The following is a 16,674-nucleotide window of genomic DNA, read 5'->3' as shown; positions in this document are numbered from 1 at the left end:
TATAAAAATTGTTGAGTTAGATTGCTGACAAATAATAAATACATTGTGTATGAAAATAATAATATAACATCTACACACGCTTAAAAAACACGTGTCTCATGTCTATCTCTAGATTCACCTTCCGTGACAAGGTAACACTACGACTATTGAAGTTATATTTTTATATAGCGGATGTGGTCGAGTGGTCTAGAGCGCTGGACATGAGGCTAAGCGATTGGTGCTGTAGTGTATCAAAGGTGTGAGTTCGAATCCCGCTGAGGGACGGACAAAAATTTGTCAGTATAAAATCTAACTCTAACACTGTTTGGTGTAATTTTCAGACTTATATATATATATATATATATATATATATATATATATATATATATATATATATATATATATATATATATATCAATTATCATTATTAATATTTAAAGAAAAAATATTCAAAAACTAAATAGCCAGGGATCATTTCTACGGAAGCGTTTTAGTGATGTTGCAAAAAAAAATAAAAATAGGCATAATGATTAAACTTTTTTTTTCATAGTCGAAATTTCAAATCTTAAACTTCGGTCACACCTAAACGGATAGCTCGAATGGTTGCCCAAAGGATAACTATTTTTCAATCCATTCATGTCTGTTAGACGTCCGTTCTTATTCGTTAGACGTCCGTCCATATCCGTTTCATGTCCGATTAGCGTACGATTTATTCATTCTATTCGGTGGAAAATTTTGAGCATGTTCAAAACTTGAAGTGTCCGTTAAACATCCGGTAGTCGTCTGTTTTGTACGGTACCGTCGTCCGTCTCGTTTTCGTTTTATATCCGTTACTTGGCCGTTATACATCCGTTGGAGGTCTGGAGGACAAATTCACCAACGGACTTCTACCAGACGTTTAACGGACAAAACGGATGCTGAAAGAATGTGAACTTGAGTTCTATCGGACGTTTTTATATTCATCCGTTAGGCGTCCGTTCGTGCTATCCGGTAAGGTGTGTCCACAGCTTTAGATGTTTTGATAACAAAATGTCTTTCTTGTTGATACATCGATGAAGCTGTATAGTTATATTTAAACAAAGTTATTTTTGAAAAGACTAGAAAATTCTTACATTCTATCATTATTTTACTTTTATTTCAGATACATACTTTAGAAGAAACAAAAATTCATAGTCTAGAAAAATTTGACAGTAAATGCACACAATTTTCAACTAGATTTAAAAGTTGTTTAAACAGTAGATCAAGCTTTGTGGAGATGTGGAAATGTCTTCATTCCGGTAAGTTTGTTTAATGACCTAATATTTATTGTGAATTTGAAAAACAAACCCGAGTGATTTTGAATATTTATTTAAAAATGAACGAGTCACAGAATGTTTGCTTTGCATCACGATGCGGAGCTATTAGTTTCCGTCGACACACACGCCTTCTTGTTATTATTTTTAATTACTTATCACAGATGAATTCTGATTGGTTGCTTTATGATGCGGCTGAAATACAACTTCTGCCAATATAGGCACACCTTCAGATAAGCGTCGTGTCTTTTCGTAAATGTTTTACTTTTCAACAAGTAAATATTAAAGTGAACATTTTTTTTAAAGAATGGGTGTATATCGCACACCCTTTATTAAAATAAATTCAGTTTATATCAATCGATAAATCTAAAAATATCTCATTTCCAATACTCAGCCAACTACCACATGCACACATATTCCCTTAAATTAAGATAGAGCGAAGCAGTTCTCAGCTTTTTAGAAAGCTCAAACTGTTTCTTTTGATTTACATGTACATGTAAAAATTTAAAGATGTGGCTTGCAATTACTTTGATAAATCGATTAATTATTTAATCGTGTAATATTTTATATCTATCATCTACCCTTACCTTAATGTTAGTCGAGAAAACTGATTTGTAAGTTGTAAATTCATATTCTATGGCAAAAAAGAAATATTCCAGAGACAAGTCAGTATATTTATTGTCTAACTAGTGCTTTATTTTATTATAACAGAAAATAAGAACAAAGAAGACAAAATTGCTGACAGCGGAGGAAAAAATAAAGCAACCGATGCAAAGGAGCAAACAGGTACTTTTAATAGCGGACCTTTAAGACAATATTTAAGGAAAACATAACAAAAACAAACAAAAAATAATAACAACAGACATTCTATTGTAATGATAATTAAGGTATATCAGAATCACATCTATAAGTGGAAACTGAAATTGTACTGAAAGCAGTATGTGTCATGCACGAGATATGATACAAATATTTATGTGTAATTGCAATGTAAAAGGTTATTCGTCTAGAGTGTAAGTTAATACGAAAGTTCGAATTATATCACTTACAAAAATACAATTAGAGACATATTATGCAATAATATAGTAGTATATGTCTCTGATACAATGCATCACATAAAAAACTCTCAGATTTTCACATATAAAACTGATAAGTCTGCTTAACTGTTTAAATTCCTTGCATTTTCACTTTTATCGTAAATGTTGGATCGAAGAGGCTTGACACGTTTTACAACCTGTTGTTTATTTTATTTAACAGAAAAAAAGAAAAAAGACCAAATTGATATCGACGCAGAAAAAAATAGAGCAACAAATGCAAAGGAACAAACAGGTACTTATATAATAGCAGTGGAAGCTCAAATTGTAGATCATTGTAGGTTGACTTTAATACAAGAAATTTCTGAAAAGCGAATGGAATTTTCTATTAATATAGAAATTTCGAAATCAAAAACCAATTATTTTTATTACAAATTGCAGTAGAACGTGTCCAAGTTCTTGTTTAAAGTGTATGACCTTATACTTGTTAACAGTAAGGGGTTTGTCTTGTGAGAGAACTGTCTACATATTTCATCATATTGATGTTCTTTTGTTTTTTGCTGTTTATTCCTATCCCCTTATATCGTTTTTGGGCCTCTTAGAGCTGACTTTGCTGTATGGGCATGCTCATTACTGAAGGTCATACAGTGACATATAGTTGTTAACGTCTATGTCATTTGGTCTCTTGTGGAGAGGTTTCTCATTGGTAATTATTCCACATCTTCTTACTTGTATAATTTAGGATAGCTAGGTACAAATCACATTACGAGATTTCATGCAAAGTTAACATTCAACCTATTAATTAGTAACAGTAGACACATTTCACGTCTTTATGTACGAATAAATAAGAGGATATTTTTTTTTATAATGAAAAAATATTTCGCAGAGAAGAAGAATAGAACAGATGAAACAGATAACAACGAAGAGAATATAAAAAATGACGCAATTGAGCCTAAAGGTATGTTTTAATTAAGGATCGAACTTAGATATTGTGTACATGAAACGGTAACATTTTGAACAATTTAGTAAGTGAACTACCTGCAACTTCAAGTGCATGAACAAGCATGTGGCTTGGTACAAAGTCTTTGGATCCAAATTTCAATAATGTAAAAATGGTAATAGAATATCTTTCATTAGTAATGCATGAAGTATCATGCATTCAATATATTTTATCTAATAGCAAATTATTGTTTCATTATTTCAGAAAGAGATTACCAAAAAGAGTCTTCAGATACATGTGACTTAGAACAAAAGACAGAAGAGACAGACACTGAAAGTAAGATACATGTACATGTAGATTTATTTTAAGTCATTGTCTGCTCTATACCATCTCATATTTAATTTAGTGAATAGATACAGGAGCTAAAATATTTTACCGCCTGACAACATGCTACATGTAGCTAAAACAATATATGCAATACTTTATAGGTGACACACCAGAAAAGGAACTTAGCTTCGAAGAACGAATACAAAGAAAATCCAAAGGTATGTAGAGTTTGCATGCAATTATGTCTGTTACGTAAAGTAACAATTTGTTTCAGATGTTTGACTGTTAACAAACCAAAGTACAATTAATAAAGTAAAAACTTGAGAAAAGGTCATTTTTCGGAATTATTATAAATACATTCATACAAAAATGATAAAAAAGTGTTATAGTCTATAATGTGTATTTTAGTAAATGCACATCTTTTGTGCGGGTATCTTATAAATTATTTGCTTTATTGTTGAAATTAAGGTAAAGAACTTTTAGATGCTTCTAACATTATGTGGATATATTTTTGTAACTAATTGTAAATCCAAGGTATAAAGAACAGTTTTAGGTTTCTATTGTCCCTGGAAAGAAGCAATAGGAAAGTTACATGTGTGTATGATAGAGTTCAATCGTGAGGAAGAGTGTGAAAATTACTACCATTGGATTTATATATCCCTCCAACCAAAACAGACATCACATTATACACAAAATTGTACTATCAAAACAGGGGACCCAGAGTGGTGTCTATATATATATATTTTTTTAATCTCAATCAAACCTAACATTCAAATACACAGTATACTCAACGAATTACTTACAACTAGTTTCTAACAAACGGATTTCAGAAGCTTGAACTGGTGTCAATACATCGCTTAATTATATTCATTTGAATATTTTCTTGTAAAGAACACATATTTCTTAAATTTAGACATGCAACAGGTTGACTGAATTGACCCAATTTTAATTGAATACTTTAGGATATTTGCCATTGCCGGTAGGAAACCTCAAAGAGCCTTCATCTACAAATCTCGTTAGAGTTCCAGATGAATCCCATACTAAGCAGTTAGAAAAGGAATTTAGGAGAAAACCTTTCAACTACTACACACTTATGGTAGTAAACATACCTGGATTATCTGATATTCCAGATAATATACAAACTTGTAAATTGGAGACCATAGGTGGTAACCATTCAAGAATAGCCTTGAAAAACATATTGAAAGACAAAGAATTGAGTTCAGAAGAACGAAAAAAATACGAGGAACGCTTGTGTGCCGTATACTGCTCTCTAACACCACAAGAAGCCAAGCGAGTTGGACTGGAGCACAATACAATTCACAGATTTGGAAAGGATATAGATATCTTTGCAAGAATTGAGTGTTTTCGTTCAGCCTTGTTTCAAAGGACTGGATTCAATAAAAAATCAGACACCAAAACTAAAGAAACACCAGTAGACAAAAATTTACTGAATGAATGGAAAAACGACTTAGAGATGATAACAGGAGTCGAAAATGTAAGTTATAAATTATCATTATCGTTGAATATTAAACAGAATTTTAATAAACTTTATACTAATTGTTGTAGTTGACCTTACGTATTACAACTAATTTGACATTTGTTTACAATCATTTAAAATATTACTAACTAAATCTTTGTAAAAAATGAATATTCAGATATGCACGTGTTCTAAATAATTGCTTAATTATTTTTTACAGAGGAAGAAACTGAATAATAAATTTCGTTTCGAATTGTTTGTGGCCCAGTTTTCAACACCATGCTGGTTACAACTGAGAACCTTTATTGATAACTTTAAAGGTAGCAAACGTAAACAAAAAAATAAGATAAGTGGAAGACAGTTACGGTGCTTAGATGGGTTAAAGGAAAAGACTATTTTCGACCTTCTTCAGAAGAACAACTACCAGCATGTTGACTTCTGCAAATTCAAAGCCATGTGTGACGAACATAAATCAAAGTCATCGTCAGTGTATGTATATACGATTACGTTTCTTATATTAAAAATTATTGCGATTTTTGTTATGGTCGGAATTCCCCACACCAAATAGAAAAACTATTTATTTTTATTGTCTTGCTACAATCTTGCAGTAAAATTGAATTCTATGTATTTTAGTTTTGTCCATTTTTTAACCTCTGTCTGGTTGTGAACTATGTAACAGCACAAGCGCTGTGTACGCCCTTTGGCAGATTTGGCTATATTGATGTCAAAAAGACATGCTTGATGTTCGAAGATATTTCTTGTTATTATATCTGGCTAGATAATGATGTTTCAATTCAAAATCACTTTTTTTTAAACTGTTCCAGTTGTTTCCTGAACAACATGAAAAGGAGAACCCATATAATCAATCAAAGATCGATAATTAATTAAGATATAAGCATTCAGATACACCCACTGAAGGCAATGAATGGTCATTATCACTAAGGTAAAATTGTTTCAAACCTTTTTTCAAATTTACCGTGTACTGGTGCCGTTATAAAAAAAAAAGTCAGATTTAATTTAAGCTTATATATCTAAAGCTAAGTTTGAATAAATACTATAGCTCAAATACATGTAATCTAGACACATATGTTACTTTGTAAATTAATAAATTAATAAATTTTAGTGTCCGTTATAGAACATGGAAGTACTAGTACACCTTGTCTTTTACTTTTACAACTCTTCTTAACATCCATAATGAATTACAAAATATAAATGAATATGTCAGAATACTAAATTGCTTGGTATAATTTTATAATTCTTCAACAAAAAAAAATATCTGCAAACTATATTTTTTATATTTTTTTTCAAAAAATCTTGCAAACTATTACATGTTTATTTTAGGACATCAAAAGGGAAGCACAAGGCCACATTAAAAAATGCTGTAACTGAAGAAGAAACAACTGAACCCGTAAGACATCACTTATCATTTTCTTCCGTTAATATTTGAAACAAAATAGCAATTCATAGAAGATGTGGTATGATTGCCAATGATACTATTTGAAATCTCCAATGAAACAATGAATGAAAAACAATTATGTGCAGTAACAATAAAGTGTATACCTAGAATAAAAATGTTTTAATAAAGTTCAAAACACCAACACAAAATTAAGAAATTAACAAATTAAAACTTGCACCTCTCTTTATAAAGACATTATTGTACAGAAATATTTTTGGTAATTGTATATTATTTTCATACAGTTAACTTTCAATTTTGCGAATTTTTATTATCTATGTAATTAAGTCATAACCACTGGAGTTTCATGAACAAAATTAAATAATAAAAAAACTGTTGTCTAGGATGGTGAAGAAAAAACTATCACTATTACTGAAGAAGATGTGGTTAGTGAAAGTCCAAGTGATGCATCTGAAAGAGACGAGTATAAACTTCTGTACTTAAAGAATAAGGCAAGTAGTAAACCATAGTATCTCTGTACTTTTGAAGAGTGCAACCGAATACTGATTTTTTTTTTATTTACAAATATAAAGCTAGCATATATAAGCTGTCATCAACTTAACAATGTTTAAATACCAACACATGGCTCATCCAACAACCCCGATAACATGTACTTTAGATCTTCAAAACAAATACAACTTGAAACTTTCTAATTTTTTTTCAATTGAAACCCCGTTCAGTAAGAATTTCAACATTTATATATACACAACTTTACATTAATTTGTGTTGTTTTGAATAAATATATCGTATTGGTCTATCGCCAAGGAACATAAATTTCATGGTTAGAATCCTCTATACACTTTCTCAGCAGTTGGAAAACTGCTTGTTGTCCTTATCTTCTAAACACAGTTACAAAATTATATTTCGTATGGTTTCAATTTCATATCATCTCACAAGTCATTGGAATTTGGGACTCGTTTATGGACGGCAAATATCTTTAATTCTTTTTTTTTTAACATTTTCAACTACTTAAGTGTGGCCATATTTAGGACAAGCATTAACTGTCGGAAGAATGTCACCTTATTGTATTTGGCACAAAACTGTTGAAGAAGTCGGTGAACTGACCCCTTCCTAAGTTTCTAAGTCTTAAACAAAAGTTTGATATATTTTTTCATATTGATCTTATATTGTATAAACCAATTAAAAGTATAGTGTCAAATTATTCATGCTACTGTTTCTGTTGATAGAATTTTATACTCCATATTTTTGTAGACCCATTTGGATGACAGCTTAAAGAAAATCAATATACTACACAAAGAAAACACATCGATGAAGCAAAAATATACAGAACTTAAAAATAGTTTCGAACAAGAAAAGTTGAGTAGCCAAAATTGTAAATGTGAAGCTGATACGCTTAAAAAAGAAGTTAGTGATCTGAAGGTAAATTTGATATTAAGTTGATTTTCTTAACATACAGATTCGCGGAGAATTATCGGCATTGGACAGTATTTTCAAAGAAAGGATAATCAATAATAAAAAAAGTATAAACAAAATTTGCCAACTACTAGATTTATAGCTAGACAAATCTCCCATCAGTATTACAGTTCTAGGAACCATTGAAGCCAGTCCAGTCTCAAATAAGTTTTTTTTTATCTATATGCAGCTGCCTGGATATCATTCAATTAAAGAATATAGTTTCCATAGCATGCATTGAACGCAATTAGCAATGTTTAAACAATGAATGGTTTAATTAAGCATGCTCAAATAATGAGACACAATTTAACTTTAAAGATGTTTCTCTGAAAATACAGTATTTCCTTTTCTCGTTAGACTTGAGTAAACAAATATGTAATACTTATTTATCTTTTGTAGAAGAAATTAGGTAATATCTTCAAAGAAAACAAAGAATTGAAAGAAGACATAAACAAACGGAAGTTGGCATCCGTGACAGGTATGAATTGCAATTTTTAGTACTCTTAAGTGACATTTTATTTCCTTAATTATGACGAAAGAAGATTTGGTGTACAAAAATGTATATATCAAGTATAAATGAATATTCAATATGTCTATGCATGGTTGAGTAATTCTATCTCTGAAAAAGATATATGTTTCATATGTCATTGCATGGTTTTTGTCTCTATATCTTTTATCAAATTATACATATATGTTCAATATGCCTTAATTGTTTAAGTCATGTTATTTCTGAGGAAATTACATGTTCACTATAACTATGGTTTAAGTCGTTCATCTGTGAGGAAATTATATGTTCAATATGTATATGGCTTATTAAAGTCATACTTCATGTATCTCTGAGAATTTTTTTAAGAAGTTTCTTCCCTTGTAATTTCAAACTGGAAACATGTACTATAAATAATTTCTTTGCAGATTTTTGTGCCAGTAATATCTCTGTAGATCTTAATCCATCCCCAAGAAAAAAACTATGTACAGAAAATAAAACAGAGAAACATGATGGGAAAAGGAAAGGTCAAATGAATGAGGTATATTTGAAGTTTTTGTGTTGACTCGGTCTTGCTTAATGTACAAACAAATCCCTATATACTGGATATCACTTAAAATAATCAGCACCTACTGTCATGTTTTCTAAAGATTAAATGCATATATCACAACGTCGATTTCTGTTCTAATCATATGTTAACATGTTGCTATCTGTAAAATTTAAAGATTACAATTAATTACTTCTTGTTTAGTCTATTAAACTATATATTTGGTTGATAAATATCAGTTCTCTCATCATGCCTTTATGCTTTTTTATAATCTCACGCTGACTGTGCAGAATATTGGATACACAAAACTTTTTCTTATAATTAATACGTTTTATGTTATAAAAAATACTTTGTTCATATATTTTATAGACATTTTGGAGTTTATTTTATGAAAGAAAAAACCAAGTAATACCTTTTACATAGAAGTCAGTTGCCTGGCAATTAACTATGTTCATTTTGTGTTGTTTTATTAGGAAAACACAGAGTACAAGAACGGAGAAAAGGTTTTATGCTTTTGGAAGCAGGACCAGAAGTGGTATGAAACTAATATCATAGAAAAAAGGAGTAAAGGTGGGTGTTGTCTTCAATACAACCAACTTTTAGTTCTAGACAACAAATAATACATCACCAACAGTATCAATTTACCTTTGATCGATATTCTAAGTAAAAAAATATTTAGAAATTAGAATACACACGGTATTCGTTTAAAATTGAAAATTATATAAACATTTTTTTCACCTGCATAGCCGTTAAAGTCCAATATCGTAGATTATAGAATGAAGTTCTTCTCTCAATTTTCTTTGATTTAGTAACGTTATCAATTAAAAGAATCTAAATAACTTATATAATAAAATCATAATTCTAATGTTTATTTTTTTTACAGGATACTTTGTTAAATTTGTACTTGATGGAGTAGAGAGAGTTCTCAAGCAAAAGGACATAAAAAAGAAGAAGACTGGAAAAAGATGATACTTTTGCTGTCAAAATCCATATAAAATGTTAATAAAAAAAATGTGTATATATTTATTTACTTTTGTTATATGTTTGTATTCCCCTGTTCCGAATGGAGGAGAACATGAGTTTCATTTATTTCAGAAACTTCTCTCAATTAATTTTTAAAATGTGATATCAAGCCGCATTTCATCAATTTATACACTGTCATGCACTTAAAAAATTCAATGCTCCTCAACTTTTCTTACTACTGGTTAATTCTTAATAATAATGGTTCTGTAGGAATTTTTGTTGCATTCTTCCCAGAAATCACACATCAAGGTCTTCGAAATTTTTAATGGTGTTTTATGTGAGCCTTATATACATCCATCACTTATCAACTTCCTGTTCCCCAAATATATAAAGCTGTCCTTTTTTTTATTTTTTAAGCAGTACTTCAAAGTTCAACTGGTTAAGCTTTAAGACTCGTTAGTGTATTCCATTCTCATCTATGGATCGAAGAAAACAATTAGTAGCTCAACTTCATTAACGCTCAGATGATGAAGTATGATTGTAAATGAGACCAACCTCGCTACAAAAGACCGATTGACACAGAAATTAACAATTATAGGCCACCATCATGACCATACGGTCTTCAAGAATGAACTAGGTCACAAAAAATTTCAAGGAGTATCAATACTCTCAAGGTAGAAACCTTTTCAAATGAGTATCGATACTCTCAAGATAGAAACCTGTTTAAATGAGTATCGATACTCTCCAAGTAGAAACCTGTTTAAATGAATATCGATACTCTCCAGATAGAAAACCATTAATAAGAGTATCGATACTCTTAAGGTAGAAAACTGTTTAAAAAGGTATAAAAACACTCAAGGTAAAAAAAAAAGCTGCTTTAAGAGTATCGATACATCCATGGGAGATAACTGTTTTAAAAAATATTGGTACTCTCAACGTTGAAAACTGTCGATACTCTCAAAGTAGAAAACCGCTTTTAAGAGTATCGATACTCTCAACATGTTCAACACACTCAATGTAACCTGTTTAACAGAATATTGATTCTCTTGAGGTAGAAAACAGTTTCAAAGAGTATCGATACTCCGTCAAAAATAAACTTATTTAAAGTGTAGATGTTAAAAAAATGCTTCTAAAATACTGCTTCTCATGGACCATAAAACTTTTTTACCGGAATATTCTAAGGCTGGAGGTAGACAATGCTTAATTGAGTATCGCTACTGTAGAAAATATATTTGCAAAATATTGTTATACTCTTTAGCAAAAAGAGCTATAACCTAAGAGTGGCGATACTCTGTGGTATTATACTTGTTACGTATAGTACTAGACAGTACTCTGGAAGTCAAGACATACAGGAACCGCATATGACAAAGAGCGTCAATACTCTTTAGATAAGACACTTATAAAGAGGAGATGTAAATTAAAGTAATCGTATTTGAGTATCACAACTCTCGTACATATAAAATGATAACTTGATAATTTTGTTTGCATTGATGATAATTTTTGTATTTAATTTTCCTGTTGGACCGTGAAATCAATACGCATATCTAAATGAAAAAAAATCTAATACACAATGTTTCAGCACTCATTGAGTTGGAAATATCAAAACTTGACCAAAACGGGAATTATTTATTTTCCCTTTTTTATTTTTAACGTGTTGTATATACCTTTGAGTTGGCAATGCGTCGTATTTTTTCTGTGCTTTGAGTAGGATTGAAAAAGCATTAACTTTATCATCCATGTTCAGCTTTGCACTTTTTTCTGGAGGTGCTCCTTCATTTACATCAACAAATATAATTTTTGCCCCAAAGGACGCAAGCACTTCTACGGGTGTACTGGTAGGGGTGTCTGCCCTAGTTTTGTTTGGTGGCGAAACTGTTTGTACCTTGACAATGGCAACATTTTCATCGGCCATATTGTCGAATATGGCATCGCCGATTGTTTGCTTAGGTTTGCATTTGATAAAAGTGCTCTCAGTACGTTGACCATCAAAGTTAATATTCAACTGAAAGTAGATGAAGCCGTCAGACTCCATGGTCCTCCCTCGTTGGGTTTTTGAATTCGTCTGCGTCATTTCGAAGCTTTTCAAAATACGCCGTTCACTACAAACGCTTTATTGACACAGACAAAACGTTTTGGAACGCCTCGGATTTTTTTATTCACAGCACTCGAAAAATCGGGTCGGCGGAATAAAAAACAACACGAAATCAAAATTTTAATTTTATTTCACTTTTAAACAAAATCGGGTCGGCGGATCCGTAAACCAACTAATTAAAAAAAAAGGCCTTAGTTCGCCTAAACCAAATTGTATGAAACTTATACGCAATTCATATTACCACAATTCACAAGTCAAGATTGATTTTTAGCTGCGTCACTTTTACCATTCTAGCGTTTTATGCTACTTTACAAATAGAAAAGTTGCTGGAAATTTTAGTTTCTGTTCTCACTTTAGTTTGTCTTAATCAAATGTTATGAAACTTACCCTTCCGGAGCACCTGAGATCACCCCTAGTTTTTGGTGGGGTTCGTGTTGTTTATTCTTTCGTTTTCTGTGTTGTGTCATGTGTACTATTGTTTTTCTGTTTGTCTTTTTCATTTTTAGCCATGGCGTTGTCAGTTTGTTTTGGAATTACGAGTTTGACTGTCCCTTTGGTATCTTTCGTCCCTCTTTTATACACAATTCTCATTACCACAAATACTGATCAAGTTTGAATTTTGGTGGCGATAGTTATACCGTTTTAGAGTTATGCCCCTTAACATTTTTTTGTATATTTTCGTTTCAGTTATCTAACTTTAGTGTGTCTTAATCAAATGTAATGAAACTTATACATAATAATTTTAACCGTAAAACCAAGATCAAGTTTTAATTTTGGTTGAATCATTTTTATTGCTCTAGGTTTGTGCTTTGTTACAAATGGCACCACAACATTCAAGCTTGATACAGCTCTGAATTTGGATTGCGATCAAATTTTGACAACATATAGGTCACATTTACAGTTCTTGAGTTGTGACCCTTTATAACGTGTATGCTAGCGAGGGCATCAGTTGTGTCCCATGGACATGTTCCCTATATTTGATAAAAGCCTTTAATATAAATTCATTTTCTTTACAGTTGTATTGAGTTAAGTTACTGTAACTGTCTTATTTATTAAAAAAGGAGGCTGTATTTTTTGTAAAGAACAAATTCTATCCAAAAGAGTTCAAAGAAGGAACATGTATTAATAGATTAATTAATTAACTACAGGCCACAATAAGATCGTCAATAATGAGAAATATTTGTACCATATACACGTAGAAAGCTATAAAAAGCCCCGATATGAAACATGTGAAACTTACGTGTTCATTTTCTAAAAGCAAATATGAAGGACCTAAACAAATACAAAAATACTAATTCACAGGTCCTTGAAGTTGACATTGCATGGGTACTTAAAGAAATTAACAGAGCTTTCTGCATGTATATGTCATTATTTTAGATCTACAGTTTAAGGTTGCAATAGAAATGTATCAAAACTTTATGACAAACATAAAAAAGTGATGTTTGATAATTACTGACGAGACAATGGTATCGTTTAAAACATGAAAGCTGTGATGAAATACATTTTTGAAATAATACACCGTCTATTATCTTTTTGGAATAATATGCAGCTTCAGTTGCAAACTTTCCAGAGGTGCTATCCAGCACTTTGATTTTCCGTAAGTAAAACTCCATATAGTCTGGAATCAAACTGGTGTCGTCAGCCTTTCCAGGAACTGAATGTGATAAAATATTTGGTTCTGGGAACAATTGAAGTACTAGTGTTTTTACAGCTGCATATAATGTATCAATATGTGAGATAAATAAAGGCCAACTGTGATCTAAAGTTACTGGTATAACTAGAAGCTGCACTCTGGCACATGTCAGGGGTGTTACTTTACATGCTTAATGTAAATTTCATATTTGGTGTCTTTGGAGCTACATGCAAAGATGAAGATTCCTGTGGTTGTGCTTCTTGTTTCAAACTAGTTTAACATGAAGTTACAGAACTAATGTGTAAGTCCAATCGTTTCCGTAGTTGCCTCACTTCCTCGTGCAGCTTACTGAACTGTTTTGCTGAAACACAACTAAAAAAGATAAATAAAGTAATAGAAAAATGCTGCTACATTTTGTACAACAAATACTTGTAGAATAACTTTGTATTGAGGTAGAAAAGCCTTAGTATTTCAAAATTCAAAATTATAATATAACCATATCAATGATAATTCAGGTCAGCACAAAAGTGCTGACTACTGGGCCGGTGATACCCTTAAAGTAATTGCAACAGAAGAGTTTTAAGTTTAAGCATTATACCCCAAATATACACGTCATGCCTCTCCAGAGGAACTATTCGGCATACATGCCTACTTCAAGGAGAGACCTGTTTCCCCACTTAACACAACATTCCACCATGCTAAACACCCAAAGGTAGTTACCAGGCCTTGTCCATCGAGACAGAAACACAATAGGAAAGGTTTCAACTCCCTTGGGCTTTATTGAATGAATTTGACAATTTATTCTAGGTATTTTTGACATCTTCGGACTGAAAATGCTTGGTTGTGAGCGTTCCTGATGAAGGTAAATCCAGAAAAGCGATCAAGACGCAATAAATTACTAAACGTGCTGTTTCTCAACATTAAAAGGCGAGACCTTTTATAAATACATGCAATTTTATTTTTATTTATTTTTTTTTTTTGGGGGGGGGGGGGGGGGGTGGATATTAAGCTCATACTTAAGAGTGTTACACAGTTGTAAATTTCATGAACATAATTTTAAACATCAATATTTTCTCCTCCTACCTACATGACAACGGATCCCGAGGATAAGAACAGAAGATTAGGAGATAATAAAGTAAATGATATATATAATGCTGAAAAAAAGCTGAAATACATATTTGAGGGAGTAGACACCATTTTTCAGCAGGTGTCTTCAAAGACGACTGTCAGGTTATCAGGGTCACAGTCCGAGGCAGAAAAAACTGTTTAACCTGTTTGATTTGCAAAGGTATTGTTTTTCCTGTTTTGGAATAGGTATGGTACATCCATACCTATAGGAATGATAAATTTTCTTGTTTATTCATAATTACTTTTCACTTTATGCATGTAATTCATTTATTCATTCAATACTTGTCCACTTCCATTCTTCCAAGTTTCGGGTTTCCTTCTGCTGGCAGTATTCTTTCTAGTTTCATATTTCAAGCTTTTTGAATAGTTTCTTAAGCGTTTTTCTCTCATCATTTATTTCCCTAGACTTTCTATTTAACATATTTCTTGCGTCACCACTTTTTGTCCGTAGTTAGACCAATGGATTCTATTGTTTCAGTATATGCATCACTTAGCATCACATTCAGTTTATTAATATGTTCTTTCAGCACTTGTATTATAGAAACCTGAAAATTGACTATTGCAGGTGTCAATGCTTTGTTGGTCCTTGGTCCAACATTTCCATTGATATTATTCCAGATTTAATGGAGTGTTTCTTTTGGAACTCCAACACACAGTTTTCATTGTTTAAAGAGGATATCTTCTCTTACTGAGTTCTGTACTACTTTGCACTGCCTCCTCAGCGATTTCTTCTTTAAGTTTGATTGATTGTTGGTTGCTTAACGTCCAGTGGCAAATATTTCATGCATATTCAGGACGAGAACAAGTTCACAATAAATACAATAGGTAGGTTGATACAAGAGAGGCCATCTGGGATGACGATCGGGGAAATTTGGACTGCCACTGGAAAATGAGGGTATATTGGATAGGGACAGAAATTTTGCCTTGCAACAGGCCACCTACGGACCCCTCAAAGAGTTGTTGCAAGGGTTCGTAACGTGCAAAGAGCGTGGCACTCTCTTTACACGAGGCACCGGATTTCACGTCCCCCTTCTGACCGGACGTGACTGCGAACTTGATACATGACATTGCGCAGCCAGAAATGGACAATGGGTCCTGCGTTATCCGAATTGATGATGTTGATGACAGTTTGAAGTAATCAATTTCTTTTTAACTTATTACCAGTGTATTTTGGAATTGGCCAGCACTAAAATTGCAAGAGTTTGTTCAACAAAAGACTGGGGTGATGTAGATGTGTCTTATCACATCAATGGTTCAGCAGTGTACTTGAAGTGGGTGAGTATTATTACCAGTGTATTTTGGAATTGGCCAGCACTAATATTGCAAGAGTTTGTTCAACAGAAGACTGTGGGGTGATGTAGCTGTGTCTTATCACATCATTGGTTCAGCAGTGTACTTGATGTGGGTGAGTTTTATGACATGTAAGAAATAAATGGGACCATGGGACACAGATGATGCACCGCTTGTATATTACTTTATAAAAGGACATAACTCAAGATCTGTAAACAATGGTAAAAGTGGCTCCACCAGAAATCAAACTTGATCTGTGTTTTGTGGTTATAAGTATCGTGAATATGTTTCATAATATTTGTTTGAGGCAAACTAAAGTAAGAGAACAGTAACCAATTTTGGGATGGAAGATCTTAAAATTTGAAAAATATATGGGGAATAACAGACAGTTAATAAACAAGTCATGTAGGTAGCAGGCATGCATTTCATGTACATAATACTGTTTAATCCTATTGTGTATTGTTTTGTCTTCTCATATCAGCTGCGTTCTACTATCTGGGAACAACTACCAGAAGATACAGTTGCTGGCCAATTTCCTAAAGAAGCCTCTTGTGAGAAGTACCACATTCCACAAGATTCCTGTTGTTAATGACTTTTGGGTGCAACACCAGGCTGAGATCCTTAG

At 32.1% G+C, this 16,674-nt stretch overlaps 2 protein-coding genes across 2 annotated transcripts; both read left to right on the top strand.

Moving 5' to 3' along the window:
* The first annotated feature begins 1,060 nt into the window (after positions 1 to 1,060).
* Positions 1,061 to 6,969, top strand: LOC139494184 (myb-like protein X). The gene is made up of 10 exons (XM_071282360.1): positions 1,061 to 1,256; positions 1,983 to 2,057; positions 2,526 to 2,597; positions 3,189 to 3,260; positions 3,507 to 3,578; positions 3,731 to 3,787; positions 4,553 to 5,064; positions 5,267 to 5,535; positions 6,388 to 6,454; positions 6,844 to 6,969. The coding sequence occupies exons 1-10, from the start codon at positions 1,235 to 1,237 to the stop codon at positions 6,967 to 6,969; spliced, it is 1,344 nt and encodes a 447-aa protein (XP_071138461.1). The 5' UTR covers positions 1,061 to 1,234.
* Positions 6,970 to 7,418: 449 nt separating this feature from the next.
* LOC139495485 (uncharacterized) lies at positions 7,419 to 9,969 on the top strand. Its single transcript, XM_071283761.1, has 5 exons — positions 7,419 to 7,879; positions 8,312 to 8,390; positions 8,825 to 8,937; positions 9,417 to 9,513; positions 9,827 to 9,969. The coding sequence occupies exons 1-5, from the start codon at positions 7,769 to 7,771 to the stop codon at positions 9,910 to 9,912; spliced, it is 486 nt and encodes a 161-aa protein (XP_071139862.1). The 5' UTR covers positions 7,419 to 7,768; the 3' UTR covers positions 9,913 to 9,969.
* The last annotated feature ends 6,705 nt before the right edge of the window (positions 9,970 to 16,674 follow it).

This window comes from Mytilus edulis, chromosome 11 (assembly GCF_963676685.1).
Source record: "Mytilus edulis chromosome 11, xbMytEdul2.2, whole genome shotgun sequence".
Classification (NCBI taxonomy): domain Eukaryota; kingdom Metazoa; phylum Mollusca; class Bivalvia; order Mytilida; family Mytilidae; genus Mytilus; species Mytilus edulis.
Note: the sequence above shows the minus strand (reverse complement) of the source record. Positions and strands in the feature narration are given on the sequence as shown.

What these genes read in the sequence shown, in the direction of transcription:
- LOC139495485 (XM_071283761.1), top strand. Translation starts at nt 7,769, where the DNA reads ATGAAGCAAAAATATACAGAACTTAAAAATAGTTTCGAACAAGAAAAG. An exon ending in GGAAAGGTCAAATGAATGAG is followed by an intron (nt 8,938 to 9,416) that starts GTATATTTGAAG and finishes TTGTTTTATTAG; the next exon opens with GAAAACACAGAGTACAAGAA. An exon ending in CATAGAAAAAAGGAGTAAAG is followed by an intron (nt 9,514 to 9,826) that starts GTGGGTGTTGTC and finishes TTTTTTTTACAG; the next exon opens with GATACTTTGTTAAATTTGTA.
- LOC139494184 (XM_071282360.1), top strand. Translation starts at nt 1,235, where the DNA reads ATGTGGAAATGTCTTCATTCCG. An exon ending in CGATGCAAAGGAGCAAACAG is followed by an intron (nt 2,058 to 2,525) that starts GTACTTTTAATA and finishes TTTATTTAACAG; the next exon opens with AAAAAAAGAAAAAAGACCAA. An exon ending in AAATGCAAAGGAACAAACAG is followed by an intron (nt 2,598 to 3,188) that starts GTACTTATATAA and finishes AATATTTCGCAG; the next exon opens with AGAAGAAGAATAGAACAGAT.